Here is a 17,194-nt window from a genome sequence, read left to right as displayed (position 1 = left end):
GAAATGATTTTCGGAGCTAATCCTTGGATAATGAGATATAAACCCACAATAATTACAAATTTGTGCGGATTTCTCCCTTTTTAATACGCAGAAAGAATAGTAATAAATAACGGAAGCCTCCTTGTGCCTTCAGGTGATCAACTCTTTAAGTTTCATCTCTCTTGGCCAGGATGAGAAAAACGTCCTTTAGCGGAGGATAAACTCCAGACAGTCACCTCCCAAAGGTCGTTCATATTAATGGCTTCCATCTGTATGTTGCTAAGTAACCCGACTTTAGTCACAGAACAAATTGTCCATTATTTTTGAATCACCGATGAGACAAATGAGCTTTTGGGATTAGCAGTGTCCTGCCTTTATAAACAAGTGGTTTCAGATTTCTCATCCAGCTTCTGATTTAAAAAAAAAAAATCTCATTCTGCTCTAAGTTGTCTCGGGTCTCTCCTCGCTTTACGCCCGTAGGTCCGCAGCGATTGGCTCCAGCAACCCCCGTGACCCACGAATGTGGAAAAAGAGGTTTGGAAAGTGAATGAATGTTCTAAAAATCAGCCTCTAACCTCTTTATAAAGCATTGTGTGTTTTGTTAGCGCCGTCACGCTATTGGTCAGCTCTCCATTAAGGTCATGTGATGCAATTAGATGGCTGCTAACCCACCAGGTGGCTAAAGACAGCTGCTAATGTTTCGTGATCAGAAAGGAAAACCCTGTTTGACGTTTGGAGTGGTTATCTGAGGAGTCTCCTTACATTCACAAAAAAAAAAAAAGACACAAAACACCGATCTGAGCCTCAGGGCAAGAAAAGTTTAGCCGCTGTGCAGCTGTTGCTGCCACTCAAACGTCCTGCAGCCGCAGCAACACACACACTGACAACATGCGAGACACACCCAAGGACATGTGGTCCGGACTCGGAGCCAGCCGCACCACCAGGAACCGGGCTGGGATGTTTGAACCGGTGCCCTGAATGCCTCCAAAGATGTTTGGAAACGTTTGAATGATTAGATCGGAGTTTGTTTGAAACACATTCCTGGAGGTGATTTCATAAAAGAGTGGATTCAAACCTGGATTCAAGCTTGATCGGGTCTTTTCTTCTCCACCAGTTAGAATGTTAGGTGGAGTCTTAATGTTGGCGACTACTTAGACTCCTTCAGTCGATAGTAGTTCACCGGGGGGGGGGGTCATTGATCAGCAGGACTCAGGTTAATCAAACAGTCGGGGTCTCTTCTCTCTGAAGAACTCCCACAATTAGATCAACTTTGAGTCATTCATCTGCTTTAGCGTCGTGTCGCTGTTCCCTACAGTCATTTCCTCTTTCAGAGGAAGCCCCAAATGTAATGACCCCGCCCATTCCTGGTAAAGATATTGACTCTCATTTATCTTTCACCATTTGTCAATAAATAAACCATATTTCTTCCTACGCGTGAGATCAAATAAAGACGACTTTGAGGGATGATGTTTAGAAACAAATGATTTACTAAATGTCAGAGGAGCTTTTTCCTTCTATCTGGAATCTATCCAGAAACAGATCAGACTTTTAATACTTTCTTTTCGTCTCTTAAAGCTTTAATTCATCTCCACTGCGATATCTTGATCCATTTACTCCTTAAAATCAAAGTAATCTGGATACTTGCTCTTGTTAAATCTCAAATTATATAAGATCTTAGTAGATGATTTGGAAACCATGTCTGATGGAGATGCTTCTGAGCCACTGGAGCCACTTTTCCAGTGATTTTGTTTCTGCTGGGATGAATTTCCCGGAGCTGTGGATCGGAGTCATGAAGAAAACTACTATGAGTTTTTTGTTGTTGTTGTTGTTTTTTTGTTTTTTTGGAGGTTAGCGCTGTGTTCTTGATTTTTAAATGTGACACTTATTATTATATATGTTATCATACTCATTTGAGAGCGCAGTTGTTGGTAAAAATATGATTCCGATCTGTTTAAACTGTTCTTGTTTAATAAATATCGTATCCTCAATACACCCGATGTTTAATCATGTTTAATTTCTGTGGTTATAAAGTCAGTAATAAATGCTTTAATGGTTGTAAACTCATGACCCTTTATGTTATGATGCGTTCATTCTAAATAAGTTGAACCAATAACCTACCAAAAGTATATACGACCTGGTTTAGAAGGAAATTTCATTTGATTTTTTCTACTGTGGTTTTCAAACAGGCTTAAATCCTGCAGGCTTGAATTTATTCCATCCAGTAAAATTGTTAAAAATGATAACAAACCTTGGGGTCAAGTCGGGTCCCACTAATGGGGGCCACACCTTGATGCCAAACCCAGCTGACTCCCTCTATGTGGCCATTGGGTCGTGCAGTGCGCGTCTTGGACACGGCGCTGCGCTCTCGGCGCTCTGCTCCTCTGAAAGCTCACTCCGCCCCTCCCTCCTCCAACATCTCCACCTCCACCAGCGCCAAAACCCGCACCACAAGAGGGGAGAGGATCGTCCATCCGCGTCTGTGATCGTAACCCACGACACTCCGCTCCCATTCCACATCCCACCTCACGGACACGAGGAGCCCCGGCGTGTCGGAGCGGTCCGTCTGGGGAGCGCGTCCCGCTCCTCCTCCGCCTCTCTTCCGCGCCGCGCCGCTCCGCTTCTCCCTGGAGAACAGTTTATTCCCTGGAAGCTGGATGAATTGTTGGAGAGTTGAGAACAAGTGCGTGAAAAAAGCTGAGGCTCCGGATCTGCCTCTTCAATCCGTCCAAGGAAGACAAGACTCCGACAGAGTTGTGGATGATAATGGAGGGGACGTCCCTGTATCTTCCTTTTGTTATTTTACTGACGCAATGTAAGTGAAACGCGGAGCGCGTTGATGTAGAAGAAGTGATTGAAATGATGATCTGCTTACTTTTTTTTCCTTTATATTTATGGTCATTTGTTTTTCTCTAATTTTTGTCCTGGATCAATAACTTGTAAGGAAAAAAATAAATAAAAAAATTCATTACAGTTATTTATGTCAACAGCAAATTAAAAGTGGAGCAACTCTTTATTTTTTCATAAATTAGTTGTAATTTTCCAAACAACTCCATCAAAATCAAACATCTGAACCGGATTGAAACATTTTTTTTAACCCGAAAAAAAAAAAAAGAAAATCCTGTTTTCATGCATTTCCTCATTCTAGTTAAAGCCCCACTGGTGGGGGTGTGTGTGTGTGTGTGTGTTGGGGGGGGGGGTTGTCGTGACCAATGCAGCCCGGGCTCCTAGAAGTTGGCCCTAATGTTGTGTTTGGCTGTGCTCCACCTGAGGGCGTGGGCGGTGCATTGGTGGCAGGTGGGCCCCCCCACTCTTGGCATAAGAGGTGGCGGGTGTTGTGCGTGATGGGGTCATGGGTTTGGAATCCCACCAGAAACTTTCAGGCTGTGTTCCCTTCTGATTACATGTTTTCACGGCAGGGGTGTTCCCAACAGACACGGGGAAAGAGGACATGAAACCGGAAAAAAAACAAAAGAGGAAATGTTTCTGTAAATAACAACAACAACAAAAGCACCTTGATTTTTTATTTTTTATTTTTCTGGTGATCCGTGACAGGAAACAGGAAGTCGTGTGAGCTCTGCGGGACTCCTGGGGGGGGGGAGGGGGCGGCAGCAGCCTGAGATGGATGTGATGAGACAGTGAGAGTGACTGGTGCGCATTTTACTGTGTTGTCCGCGTTTTGCCACCTGTCAGACCACACGGGTCATAAGTTCATAGAGGTGTGTGTGTGTGTGTGTGTGTGTGTGTGTGTGTGTGTGTGTGTGTGTGTGTGTGTGTGTGTGTGTGTGGAGTGGACAGCCTGACAGGAATCACTCGTCTTGGCCGCAGATGGATGTCAAGTTTGATTGAAACAGAATGTAAAAAAACAAAACAAAAGAAAATGTTACAGGAGGGGCCTCTTATGGCAGGGGCCACACAACCCCTCCCCACTCCCACCCAGCCTCACCCTCACAAACACACCCATACACACGCTGTCCGACAGAGACAGCTGTTGCTCACTGGCTTACAGCCGCACAGAAGCGGCTTTGTTCGAATCCTCACCCTGTTTTTTTTTTTTTTTAAAAACTTTTTTATTTTTTTGCGCCCTCAGCCTTGAAACGTGCGCGCCGGCCGCGTTCCCATTATCTCCATCCAGACAGGATCGGTCCCGTGGGCCCAGCCTCTTTTCCGCTTTCATTTATTCCCTGTTAATTTGAATGAGTGCCTTAATTATTACTGCGCCAAGCTTTTTGACCTCAGCGCAGCCCCGGCAACACCCGCCCCAGTCGGTAACACTCAGTGCGCGCCGCGTAATGAGCGGCGAGCTGCGTGCCAAGGAGCGAGAGTGCCATCTTTTCTATTTTTACCCGGGCAGGAGGGTGGCTGTCCCTCTGAGAGTGGAGGGGGGGGTAGGGGTAGGGAGGGAGGGGGGGCTGTCGCGCTGCTTTCCTATTTGACATCAATGTCATGCGCAAAAAGGTGTGCGCGTATCGGAGAGGCGAGCGCGTCGGTGTCTTTGTCTGGTTCCTGCGCTCCAGGCTTCCAGCGACTCTTTTAATTATTAGGATGATCGTATCTGATTCCACGCCGGAGGAGCGTCACAGACCCACTGATGAGAAAACTTCTGTCTGTGGGAGAGATCTGAAGTTTGTGATTAAATATGTAGGTTAAATTTGTGGCTATTATAGTTTGTCTAAATACACATGTGGGGTTGTTTTTTTTGTTGTTGTTGCTTCCATTTCTAGATGTTTTCTTCACAGTTGGAGGTCACCGCTGCTAGAAGTAGATTAAAACTGAAGAACTTAGTATTTTATTTACGTCCCCATCAGGACTGACACCTGGAGACATCTGTGGTTTCATTCAAGGTGTGATTTTGTGTTCCAGTCAGATAAAGCAGAACGTGTTTCTAGCAGGTTTAATAATCTATTTTTTATTCCAAGGACTCAAAATCCATCCAAATGGTTGTGATGTGCTGCTGCTCATCAGTCTGCACTAACGCCTGGGCCTCCTTCAGCTCATATTAGCCCCCGTGGGTAATTGTGTTGACTCAGTCTAAGTGTAGTGATGACGAACTAACTACTAAACTGGTTTATGTCGGTTTACGGTTGAAAACTTCTTCTTTTTTTTATTTCCGTCTTAATCCACATCTGCATCTATGTCATTGTTTAGCTTCCCCTGATTGGTGCAGGTTGACGCGTTCAATCGTTGGATCAACCAATCAGGTTGATGTATTCCATTTGCTATAATCTATATCCTGGTGATGGCGACACCAGATGCACAAAACTAAAGCAACCTGAATCTTGTTTCTTGTTAACTTCTTGGCCTTTCTATCCAGGAATCTCCACCCGTGTTAACATTACCCATGATGCAGCTGTGAAATGATCTGAGCGGGCCTTGTGTTCATTGTCCGCCTGAACGCCTTTGCAGCTAATTGAGGTCGTTGAAGCTGACAGCGTCGGTGGTGGCGGACCACACACGTAGCGCCTCTTTGCTCGTTTCTTTCGGAGCGTGAGCTCGCGTGTCGGTCGGCGTGGCGATGAAGATGGGGCAGGATGTCAGCCCGGCTACATCTCTTCTCTCAGAGACACCCGTGGAGGTGGTGGTGGGGCCGGTCTCACACTGTGTGACAGGAGCTTCTCCCATTCACTGTCCGACTGTCTGACAGCATCTCCTTCAATCCCGCTCAGTCTTTTATTCATGCTTCTGCGGGTCCCTCATCCCCTCCTCCTCTTCCTCCTCCTCTGCCAACCTCCACCCTCCGCCTCGCTCTCCTCCACTCCATTTCATTTGTATTCTATTCTTAGGGCCGTTCATCTCTCCTTTGTCGTCCCCCCTCGTCCCCTCTTTTTAATCTCGTTGTATCTCCCTCCCTTGTCTTGTTCATCCTTTAGCGAGACAATGCTCCACAGAGGGTGTCGAGGTACGTGAAGCAAGGCTACAATGACAATCCTGTTCCTGCCGCATGTCAAAGCTTTGCAAAGCGAGCGTGGCGGGGTGGGGGGTGGTGGAGGTGGAGGCTGTAGTTTTAATTCGCTCAGCTCAAAAGTTGGACCAAGTGATGCTGGCGTAAATGGAGCCCAATCGAGGCGAGGCTTTTAAGAAACCTCGGGCCTCGCGCTGGGTTCGGTACGCGACATTATTATTGTATAATAATCTTTATTTGAAAGCTAAAGTAAAAATAGCGGTTGCTATGGGATTTAGCGTGAATGGGACCCTCGCAGAGCCTGCATGCTCTTTCCATTCCGCCCCAACATGGCTAACTTCCTGTTCTGGCGCACACTTCCTGCCCCTTTGTGCTCAGCTCGCCCCTCCATGCCTTTCCCTTCCTTTAATGCATGAGAAATCTTAAGTCATAGAAATCAACAATGCCCCCCCCCCCCGCACAGGAAGTCACTGACAAACAGGAACTCACACAACTAAGTCATTCATGTTTTGTTTTCTTTGACTTTTAAAGTTTAGACGTGTAGATCTTAATCTGCATGACGTTTGGCGGGAACAATGGCCGGACGCGCATGACGGAACGTCTTTTCTGTTGTTGAGTTGAGCTCTTCGCTTTCAGGAATTATGCGAAGGTGACATCTTTATTCCGCCGAATCAGACGTACGCTGGAGATTTTTCATATCCCTTAATATTCTGAGCGAGTCCCTCTGAGGCCCATTCAACATTTATTAGTAATTTCAAAAATGCATGGTCCTCAGTCTGGGAATTTTCAGACTTCTGGGAGACGTTATAAACTCTTCCTGCAGTGTGTGTTTACAGCCCATGTGTGTGTGTGTGTGTGTGTGTGTGTGTGTGTAACCTTCGCCCACATTCGACCTGTATTCAACAACAGGACGACCAGACAATAATCCGCCCCGTAAACCAATCACCTCACAGGAAAAGGCAGCTCCTGTTGCTTCCTCTTCCTGTTTGGGTGGTGACGGCGGCGGTGGCGGCAGCGGCGGCGTATCAGAGCGTCATCCGTGATGACCCCCCCTCCACATGTATCCGTCAGGTTAATCTGACGGGATGGTTAGTGACCTTCTCCTAACCTATGCTTAAGGAAACATACAGCGGGATGCTCCTTAACCCCGTGGGATTACAGTGGAGGAGGGAGTAATCCTCCCCCCACCTCAAATCTCCTGGAATAAAACACCGACTGTTCGCCTCAGGAGGACGAGAGACGCCCGATGCAGCCATTAAGCATTCTCCTCTTGCCGTTTGACGGGCGACGCCGAGCATTTTACCCATTTCACCTTGCCCCCCTTAATGGATGACAAACAATATTGCATTATGAAGTGCCCCCCCCCCCCTTCCCCCCACCCCCCCACCCCCACACACACTTCTTTTAATCACCTCCCCTCCGTTTCTCCTCTGAAACCAGGTTCCCTCTCCGTTCCCGTCACCGTGTCGACCAGCCAACACAAAGTGGAGGTGCGGGAGTTCTCAGGTGAGATCGAACCCACCCCAACCCCCCCACCCCCCAATCCATCACCCAGATTCAGATTCTGCCTGACAGGATAAACCTTGAGGTTGTAAACAGACCAGCTATCCTTTCATATCTGATTGGTCCCGGTCCCTTCCTGTGGTCAGACGCCGTGCTGTCCTGCATGTTCCAAACAGAGAAGGACCAGAACCCACGGATAGAATGGAAGAAGAAGGGGAAGGACGTTTCCTTCGTTTACTTTGACGGACACTTCAGAGGTGAGAAAGCATCTATCTATCTATCTAATTCATGTGGCTTTGATGTCTTGCCCTGTTTTGATCTAAATCCAATGATTCATATCTAACTTATGGATTATAAAGGTGCGTTTGGTGCCGTTAGCCTGCAGCAAGAAGAGGCCTTTCCTCTTCCTCCTCCTCCTCCTCCTCCTGACCTTCCGTTCTTTCTCCCAGCTCCCTTTGAGCACCGGGCGAAAATCGAAGGGGCCACGTTGACGCTGCAAAAGGTGACCCAGGAGGATGCTGGGGAGTACCGATGCGAGATCAGCGCTCCTTTGGACTCCGTCAGCCTCGGCGAGACCAACGTCATGCTCACAGTTCTGGGTACGACTGCAAGAACTTCATTTATGACATACAGTATTTTCCGTACAATAGCCTAAAAGCCTTTAATTTTCTCAAACACTGACCGTGCGCCTTATAGTCCAGTGCGCCTTATAATGCGGAAAATACTGTATATTAAAAAACATCCAAACTGTCTAGATGTTTCATCTTTTTTTTTAAAAATTCCTATGATTTCCGGACCCCCAGTGCCCCCACAAACTCCATCCTGCGACATCCCCAGTGGGGCAGCGACGGGCTCCGAGGTGCAGCTGCGCTGCAGGGACCAGCAGAGCATCCCTCCCGCTACATACTCCTGGTTCAAGGACAGCCAGCTGATCAGGCCTCCTCACCACGCCAACGCCACGTATCTAATCGACTCACGCACGGGAATACTGGTGAGTGTGTTTCTGCAGATAAGGAAAAACCAGGCAGGGACGAGAGAGGAGTGAGATACTCCACACCGTCTCGCCGTATCGTCTCCAACCGGAAGGAGCGCTGAAATCGTTCCGTCTGAGTCTGTGTTTATTAAGGTGTTCTCGGCTTTGATAGAGGTTAGCGTTTTGTGAGTCTTGCTCAAGGACACGTCAGCAAAGAGGGGCTGTAATTCTAAAGCCTTTTAACGACCAACATTTTTTATTTTTCTGCAGAAGTTTAAAGCTGTAAGTAAAGAAGACACCGGCCGATACAGCTGCCAGGCTTCCAACGGAGTGGGACCGCCCAAGAAGTGCGAGGGCAAGCACATGACGATAGGTGTGTGTGTGTGTGCGTGTGTTTCCACACTTAACCCCGCTTCCCCCAACCCCCCACCACACACACACACACACACACACACACACCTTTCACCACTGGAGAAAATCAGGGATGCAGTGGAGAGGAAAACCCTTCTGAATATATTTCAGCCTGTTTCTAAATTTGAACCAACCTCATGGTCAGAATCTGAAGGTTTGCTTCGTCCAATTTGGAACAAAATTGCATCGTCCGAATAGATGTTTAGTTTGGAAGGTCCTCAGCTCGCTAATAAATAATATAATGTACTCTAGGTTAATGCATGTACCCGTTTTATGCACTAATAAATTAGATACAGGAAAAGGCAGTAAATGGATTGAAACATGTTTATGTTGATGTTTGCAGACTTGCTGCGAGGCTTTTAAATATTTTCCCATATTTTGTGAGTCACTGCTTCAATAAAATTTGAATTGGAGAGATCCTTTCGTCTATTTATTGCTGCACATGGGGGGGGGGGGAGAGAGCATAACTCACTCCTGTATTCCTGTCACTTCATTTAGAGGATGTCAACGTCTCGGCCACGGTGGCGGCGGCGGTGGTGGTGGTCTGCCTGGTCGCCGTGGTGCTGGGATGCGGGGGATACCTCATGTACCGCAACGGCTTGCTGGGTCGTGAGTTTTGTCTTTCTTTCTTTTTTTTTCCATCCCATGAGCACGTTTGTAATGTTGCATGAGTCAGAACGGATAATACGGAGTTCCTCCCGTATAAATGACACTTTGTTCTCTCCTCCACGGTTTCCCTTTGACTCCTCCATCAGCAGGACACAGAGGAAGGTAAGAGCTCTGTGATTGCATTAACATTAATGTAAAGGAACAGGCTCAGATTGTTGGTGTGTGTGTGTGAGTGTGTGTTTAGATTGTGTGCTGAGTCAGGACTGGGTAGAGTGACAGCTGTGGCTGTGTGTGTCTTAATGTGTGTGTCGCCTGTGTTCCTACTCATCCACTGATTGGTGCAAAAGCTGTGGGAAGAGGTCCAGACAGATGTGCATCTGGTGAAATTGTGATGTAAAAAAGTCAGACAGTTATATAAATAATGTGGAATATTCAGTGCGACATAATTATGTCATCATTACTGGCTGCTAATCGAGCAAGGAGAAAGATATTGGCAGGCAATTAAAGTGTTTGGGTGGGGAAAGGAGATACAATCACACAATCACAGGTTGGGTTTTGTGTTTTCACGCTCCACTGTGGAGCTGGAGTCCGCAGACATCCTGATGCGACTGGCCTGAGTCTCCCCACTTTGTTATTTGATTACATGCTTGTTACTGAGCGAGGCTTGATAGCGAGTCGCTGAGCAGCTCTGATGCGAAAGCTCTTTGTCTACGTTAAAGTCTGATGCTTATCCCACTGAGCTAACTGGAGCTGTCAGTGTCAACTTCCTATTTATAGAACAGGCCTCGTCTCAAAGACGATGTGACATGATATCTGATGGAGCAATAGTCGGCACAATTTAGCCGAGGAGGCAAGGGGTCCTAGGATTTTGTTCTTGCTTTGATGGTTAAAAACGAAAGACAATTTGGTGATTGTCACCAAGATTGAAGGATTTAAAGACCAAAATAAATCTTCAACTTGTGTCAAAGTGAACTTTAACCAAACGCATCACTGTGCTCTGATATTTACAGTCTAAAATACTAAGAAATAATAAATATAAATTAAAAGCTCCTTCAGCTATTGACACAGATGTGAGATATTCCATAAATTATGATGTTAAAACGATCGTATTTAATCTACACAAGTATAAAACATAAATATGGGAAACTAGAAGAACTACCACCAAGGCCCAAAATTCCCGATCAAAGTTGGGAAAAGAAATTTCCTGATTTGTCATAGGCGCCCACAATAAAATTACCTGGCCTCCTCTTTTTAAGCGGATTTTATGTAAATCTAATCTAATCCGTCAGTTTTTAGGTTAATCTGACAAGTAGACCAACTATCTGTGTTGAAGGTAGTGATAAATACAGCGATCTACAAGGGGCCTGAAATGGAGCCTTGGGGAACACCTTCCATAAAGAGTCCATATAAAAATAAATACTCAGTGTGCGAGTTTAAATGTCATAACCCGAAAAGCAGACGACATTCTGTTTTGAAACGCTGCATGTGATTGGCTCACCAGTTCACTTGCCCCACCCCTCAACATTATCACGATTGGCTTTCACGTCTCCAAAGCCTCACCAAGAGCATATGAAATATTTTATTACTTATAAAGATTTTTGTGAAAATTGTTTGTGAATTTTGGTTTTCTAAATGCAGCATGAAAAGATATTTATTCTACAAACAATTCTTCAAATATAAAATTTGCTTCAAATGAAACATTTACAGTGAAAACCCTTTTTTTTTAAATGCACATCCAGTGTAATGACAGACACAAAAGGTTACACACATCTTAATGAACAATTTAATATTCCAGACTAATAATGCCCCACCCTCTCACTCCATTAAAGCATGGTGTGCAGTGTGAGGATAAAACCAAACACTTTTTTATTTTTAAAGCGCACACATTGACCCCTACAGGTCATTTTGGATCTCCCAGTGTCCTGGTGCAGCCCACATCAGCAGCCAAACCCTGCACAGAACTGAGGACACGTGAGTGTGAAGCTTAGGCCCGCTAACGGTGCTAAAAGTGTTTTTAGTGAACATTACAGGGGTTGATAAGAGATTTTTGGGTGTATTTATACTGTATTCAACTATTTTATTAAAAAAATATAAAATATAAGACATTAAATTCAAAGTTATTACTAGGAAATTGGCCTTAGAATAAAAATATAAATATAATATCTTATATATGATGTTGAAAACTTTTTGGCAGCTCTTTGCTCACCATTAACTGCAGACTTGCAGCTTTATTAGCTACACGGCGCTAAAACTAACACAATCTAAATAAAGGCAACTGTAGTTTGTGGTTGCAATGAATAGGTGTTAGATAGATGTGCTGAGTAAGCATTCACACACTGAACTCCAGTTTCCTTTCATTCTTCCCCAGCTTAATACAACTGTGTTCAGCTGCTGACAGTCATGCCTTCCTTTCTACCCACTGGGATGTTTGCCATGTATGATGTGCATTATTGATGCAGGGCAAGATATGACTGAGGAAGCAGCTGTCCGCCTTCGGTCTCCTTTTCATTGTGACTGTCTTGCTGTCCAATGTTCTTACCATGTCTTTGTCTTTCAGGTCTAACGTCAACTACATCCCTCCGCCCCAAGAAGTAAGTTTTTTCTCACCCACCCCTTAATCCTCTTCCTCCCTGCATCCGATATTGGACTCCTGAGTGGTAACACGAGTAAAACTGCTGACTTAAGCACGAGTAGCTCACACTCCCCCTAATGAACTTCCCCTAATCACAGCACTGCCATAATTCTGAAGAAACATCGCTAAATAATGATCCTGTGCTTGTATTTATCTCCTTCAACCCCAGGATTTCAAACACACCCAGTCATTCATGCTCTGAGACGCCGGCCTTCGTCTCGCAGTACATCATCCTGGTGATGAGGTGCCAGCACTGGATTCGTCTCTGGACTCTGAAACGAGCTCTTAATCTTCCAAATTCATGCTAATTTCAATCTTCGTCTATCACTCCGGTTGGATGAGTAATGACAAACAAATCTGTAAGACTTCTTCTTACTCCTGCTGTGCTGTGTTGGTCTGTCACTGACGTCTTCTGCTCTAATGGGATTAGGTCCATCTACACGGCACTCTGCTCCCCCTTGTGGTCAGGCGGTGAACTGCGGATTGATTTCTCAAGCCAGCAGAGCTTTGACCACTTTTTTGTTGCTTCCCTCTGCAGGCCTGACATTTTAATTAGCCTTGTTGTTCATTACCAAAGACTGACCATTTCGTTTCAGATTTATTTGCTTTCAAAATAATGAGTCATCACGAGTGGATTGTCCTCTAAGCCATACGGAAAGCATTGTCTTCAGTTTACACAGATGTAAATGCAGTTTACCTCAGAGTCCAGCACCTGCCAATGTCTTCTGATCCACTGGAGCCCACACAAGACCCTCATGAGGCCCCTCCAGCCAATTATAATACTGAGACCAACCCCATTCCATCCCAATGTGCCTGCATGGATATATATATACATACAAACACACACACACATATATATATATACCTTGTGCCTTTTTAATTTGTCGGTCATATTTATCTATGGATCAGTTTTTTTGTAAAGAACTTGCCTTACTTTTCTGTCTTTCTATTTTTGTGCCACTGTTTGTCGATGTTTATCAAAATGGAGTGTCTGTTTTTAGTGCGTGAATGAATTGTTCAGAATTTTATTTGAATGGTGTATATCAGTAATAAAACATTTTTTTAATCAAAACCGTAAGTGTTGAACTAGTGAAAAATACATTTCAGCCTGGAGAATTTAATTTTCCTACACTTACATTTCATTTAAATAAGTATTTGAGTCCTTCAGTATAGTTAGAGCACAAGTATCATTTTTTTAAACCGTATTTCTGCATATTTTCTTCTCATAGCGCACGCTGAAAGCCTTTTCAGTATTCCCACAGAGGGAAAATAATGAAGCTGAGCAAGGATATACATGAATCTTTCAAGTGCATTTCCTGCCGACAGGCACGTCGAACCGAGACGGGTTGATGGCAGATTTCGCTTAGAGCAGAAGTTCCGTCCCCAATTTAATTTAATATTTAAGAGTGAACCATGTAAATGAAATGCTTTAACCGGGCTGTGCAGGGTTTGATCTGACCACTTCTGCCCGTGGGAGCATTAGGGCACGGTTTTTAGTAATAATAAAAAAAGGATTATCAGCAATTAGATACATTTTTCGGATCAGACTTTTCGCAGTGTCACATCAGATGGAAACTTTGCTGCTCTGATGTTATTCTTAAAGCATTATTGACCTTGTCATAATGCAGCAAGATCAAGACAAATACAAAACGCCGGCCAATTTCCACTGAGGTCTGCCAATGTTTGACTCACTGTAATTTACCATCAATGATTTTCACATATCTCCAGTTATGCTGTGCCACTGTGCCAATTCTAAAGACAGTTCAGCATAGATCAAATCCACAAACACATTTTCAGCTGGGTGAGCATATGAAAAAGTGACATTTATAATGATGGAGATCTATATGTACAGCTGTATGTTTAGAAATTAAAATTAAGCAATAAGCAGCGCATTGTGGTTCAAACCACCATCTTTTTATTAAATACAACATATTGGTGACATGAAGGAGACATACAACATGGACAGCAGTTACTTGGCTCCTTCGTCAAATTTGGGTTCTGGAAGAAAACAAACAAACAAATAGAAAACGATTAATGGAGTTGTGTAGTGAGGCACCCTGCAGCGTGACAACATGTTAGGTTTAAAATGCAGACAGACTCTAGCAATAACAAGCAAGACTAGTTACAGCTTCATTAAAAATGCAGTGAAGCTCATAAATAAAAGCTTCCTGAACCAATTTCAGACAGAATGAGAAACTCATCATGCTTTGATAAGTGTCACTATATTTAGACACAAAGCATCAAATTGCTGCATCTCTCTTGGTGGCACAGGGATACATATTTATGAGGGGGGGACTGTGAAAGGAGAGAATAACTTCAAAGCACACATGATGTGCTTTTTCATTATTCAAACACTGCGGGAGAGCAAACTTCATAACTTTTCCACCACTTGGTGGACAATATTTTAAACCCCATATCTTATGTAGACTTTTACATCCATTATTTGGGTTTAAAACAATGGAGAAATTCATCTAGGTCACGGGGTCCTCATCAATCTCCTTTGAGCACAAGTAAGCCAACAAAGAGTAACTTTATGCTAAGTCCCAGATCCTGTTTCAAAAATTATCTTACTCGGGAAAAAATACATGAAACATTTACAGTACAAATTCCTAACATACCTGGGAATTTGAAATCAGGTAACTTGTTGAAGTCGCCTCCTCCGTACAACCTCTGGAGTTTGGTGACCTCCTCAGATAAGTTCTTGCTGTATGCAGCTCCTGCATCCACGACACCACCTGAAGTTCTGGAGAAGCAAAGACATCAAATATGATCACGAAAATGATAATAACACTTAGTATTTACATAATATCTAACAGAAATGAGGACACATGTTGCCTTTAGCAGCTGGTATTGTAGTTAATATTTAACTAGTGGCTGTACTCCGTTCAACACTTATTATTTTTACTCTGATCTTAAATTTAGCCTGGATGCGAATGAATTTAAAATGAAATAACTTGTATGTTTTCGACTGACTTGCTCTGGTTTTTATAGTCTCGGATTTTGTCCAGGAACAGCTTCTGTATGGGATCGAGCTCCTTGGCCCGGTTGAAGAGGACGGCAGACATGCCGATGTTCCTGCGCAGGCTGAGGCACACCGCAGACCGCAGCAGAGAGGACAGCTGGAACAAACGGTGAAGTGCCATCTGAGGGAGACAAACACGTTGACGTCAGGGCAACAAAACAACAACTGTGATTCTGTCTGCGTGGAAATTATCTACAGCAAAAAGTATCTACGGGCCAATCTGGAGCTAGCACTAGCAAGTGAAAGCATTAGCTTCCGTCAACAACGGCGGACTGTGAATGATAGAAAGCGGCAGAAGAAACGAATGCAGCAGTTAGTAACTTATTAAAAGCTCACATTATTGTAATATTGTCTATATTATTTGCGACATTTACGTTTTAAACGGTCTGCTTTCGGCTAACTAGCTATATGTTTACACTGGCTATTCGTTAGCATGCTAAGCTATCGAACTTAGCTGACACCACTGTCTAAAGGTGTCCTCTATGGTTTACTTTGCTAAAATAACTAAAGCTAACTTTTCTAACAAACTAATTAACTAAAGTAAATGAAACGAATCCGTTGGTATGTCAGGAAAAAGCAGATAGGGTGACTTATTGTCAGGAATGTTCCCATTAAAGCTCAATACTCACCTTGGGTTTGACACTACAGGCAGCGGATCCTAATGCTGGAGGACCGCGGTGGATTGTGGGACTGGGCTTGCGAAAAGGAGGCGTTCGCGAACGTCAAAATGGCGTTTCGTTTGAGCAATGCTGCGCATTTTTATTCCCAAGTGTACTGAACGTCAAGTTATCACCTATCTAATATAGACATAATTTTTAAAAACAGTTTATAATAATTTATTTACACTTATCTATGTATTTTTAACTATATTAACTTAACAGTTTATTATTGCTTGGGGAAGAAACAAGTATCCTTCCACGATTTGCTGAAACACATTATCATCAAATTTGCCATTTTCTTCACGTTTAAATTAACTCATGTGCTCAAATTGATTGCAAGTTATCTCTAATATTTCCAGACGATAATGAATTAAATCAAATGTTATCTTTTAGAGAAAATCCCCGCACACCAACAGTTTTCATGTTATTATAACCCAACTAATATTAAAGCATATGAAAATTCACAAATATTTAAAATATACTGGATGATAAAAACCACAAAGATGCAGCCTTTGTATGTACATTCAAAACTTTATTATGGAATACAGTGTAGAAAGCGTTTTCCCAGTCAATGCAAATGGCCTGCACAATATTACACAGTGGAAAACAAAACCAATATATAATCCACAGAAAAAGAAAGAAATCCTGCTTCCTCTTCTACTCTACTGCCCTCTGCTGGGCTTCTACAGATCACCCTCTGAAAACCAAGGACCCACCCCACTGCAGCCTCCACGTGAACATTCCACTCACTACTCCCTCGCGCATCTTCCTCTTCATTACATAAAATAACAGAGTCAGAGGTCACACTGTGTTTCTTTTGATGTCATGTTGAGATGGTGACTGTATGAAGATGAGTGGGGAATTCCTTCCCGGCTTGAATCTAAACCTGGGGCTAATGTTTTAATCCCCTGCTTTTGCATCCCGACCGGCTCTCAGCATTCTCTCGACGAACACCTCTCATCTTTCTACCGACTACAGCGCCCTTCCTCTGAGGAGTCAAGTGTGCTTCGATGGCAGAGAGGTGAGCAGCATGCCTGAGGGGAAGTGAAGATGAAGGAAATAGGGGAGGAAGGAGGGGAGGAAGAGTGTGTGTGTGTGTGTGTGTTGGGGGGTTGGATTGTGAAAATCCATTATATATATATATATACACACACATCATGGCCGGCTATCCATCCGGAACGGCAAGTCATTTCCCCTTTACCTCCCCCTCCTCCCTCTCCTGTCACCACTCCACCTGTTCTATCGGCACACAGCGAAATCATCACAAATCCAAAAAACAGACAGCGTTGGTTCACAACTGGGACGACACACCAGACGGAAAATGACAAAACACATACAGGCAGATATCATCCGAACCCATCCTCTGAACTAGATTCCTCCTGCCCCCCCCCCCCCCCCAACCCCCGGCTCCCCCCGTAACCGTCATGCCCTTTACAGAAAAAAAGACAGTGAACAATAATGACAAAATGAAAAGGAAAGATGTCTATGTGTAAAGATTTTTAACACT

The 17,194-nt window shown here is 44.1% G+C and overlaps 2 protein-coding genes across 4 annotated transcripts; one reads left to right on the top strand and one right to left on the bottom strand.

Annotated features, from left to right (window-relative positions):
- Window positions 1–2,240: 2,240 nt before the first annotated feature.
- Window positions 2,241–13,079, top strand: jam2a (junctional adhesion molecule 2a). 3 transcript variants are annotated; one of them, XM_068308900.1, is made up of 11 exons: window positions 2,241–2,791; window positions 7,319–7,384; window positions 7,528–7,638; window positions 7,831–7,980; window positions 8,185–8,372; window positions 8,625–8,727; window positions 9,264–9,374; window positions 9,524–9,536; window positions 11,274–11,345; window positions 11,932–11,965; window positions 12,176–13,079. In XM_068308900.1, exons 1-11 carry the CDS (start codon window positions 2,737–2,739, stop codon window positions 12,206–12,208), a joined length of 936 nt encoding a protein of 311 aa, XP_068165001.1. In that variant the 5' UTR covers window positions 2,241–2,736; the 3' UTR covers window positions 12,209–13,079. The 3 variants fall into 3 exon arrangements, with proteins under 3 accessions (XP_068165001.1, XP_068165000.1, XP_068165003.1); XM_068308899.1 differs by having other exon boundaries at window positions 2,242–2,791; window positions 9,521–9,536; XM_068308902.1 differs by lacking the exon at window positions 11,274–11,345 and having other exon boundaries at window positions 2,248–2,791.
- Window positions 13,080–13,898: 819 nt separating this feature from the next.
- Window positions 13,899–15,721, bottom strand: atp5pf (ATP synthase peripheral stalk subunit F6). The gene is made up of 4 exons (XM_068309578.1): window positions 15,658–15,721; window positions 14,980–15,149; window positions 14,625–14,749; window positions 13,899–14,004 (listed from the first exon to the last, which is right to left on the bottom strand). Exons 2-4 carry the CDS (start codon window positions 15,147–15,149, stop codon window positions 13,976–13,978), a joined length of 324 nt encoding a protein of 107 aa, XP_068165679.1. The 5' UTR covers window positions 15,658–15,721; the 3' UTR covers window positions 13,899–13,975.
- Between the last annotated feature and the right edge of the window lie 1,473 nt (window positions 15,722–17,194).

Source organism: Antennarius striatus, chromosome 24 (assembly GCF_040054535.1).
Source record: "Antennarius striatus isolate MH-2024 chromosome 24, ASM4005453v1, whole genome shotgun sequence".
Classification (NCBI taxonomy): Eukaryota; Metazoa; Chordata; class Actinopteri; order Lophiiformes; family Antennariidae; genus Antennarius; species Antennarius striatus.
The sequence above is the reverse complement of the archived record's forward strand: the minus strand, read 5'-3'. Positions and strand labels throughout refer to the sequence as shown.

What these genes read in the sequence shown, in the direction of transcription:
- jam2a (XM_068308899.1), top strand. Translation starts at nt 2,737, where the DNA reads ATGATAATGGAGGGGACGTCCCTGTATCTTCCTTTTGTTATTTTACTG. An exon ending in TGTTATTTTACTGACGCAAT is followed by an intron (nt 2,792 to 7,318) that starts GTAAGTGAAACG and finishes CTCTGAAACCAG; the next exon opens with GTTCCCTCTCCGTTCCCGTC. An exon ending in GGAGGTGCGGGAGTTCTCAG is followed by an intron (nt 7,385 to 7,527) that starts GTGAGATCGAAC and finishes TCCTGTGGTCAG; the next exon opens with ACGCCGTGCTGTCCTGCATG.
- atp5pf (XM_068309578.1), bottom strand. Translation starts at nt 15,149, where the DNA reads ATGGCACTTCACCGTTTGTTCCAGCTGTCCTCTCTGCTGCGGTCTGCG. An exon ending in GACTATAAAAACCAGAGCAA is followed by an intron (nt 14,750 to 14,979) that starts GTCAGTCGAAAA and finishes TTGCTTCTCCAG; the next exon opens with AACTTCAGGTGGTGTCGTGG. An exon ending in ACCTGATTTCAAATTCCCAG is followed by an intron (nt 14,005 to 14,624) that starts GTATGTTAGGAA and finishes GTTTTCTTCCAG; the next exon opens with AACCCAAATTTGACGAAGGA.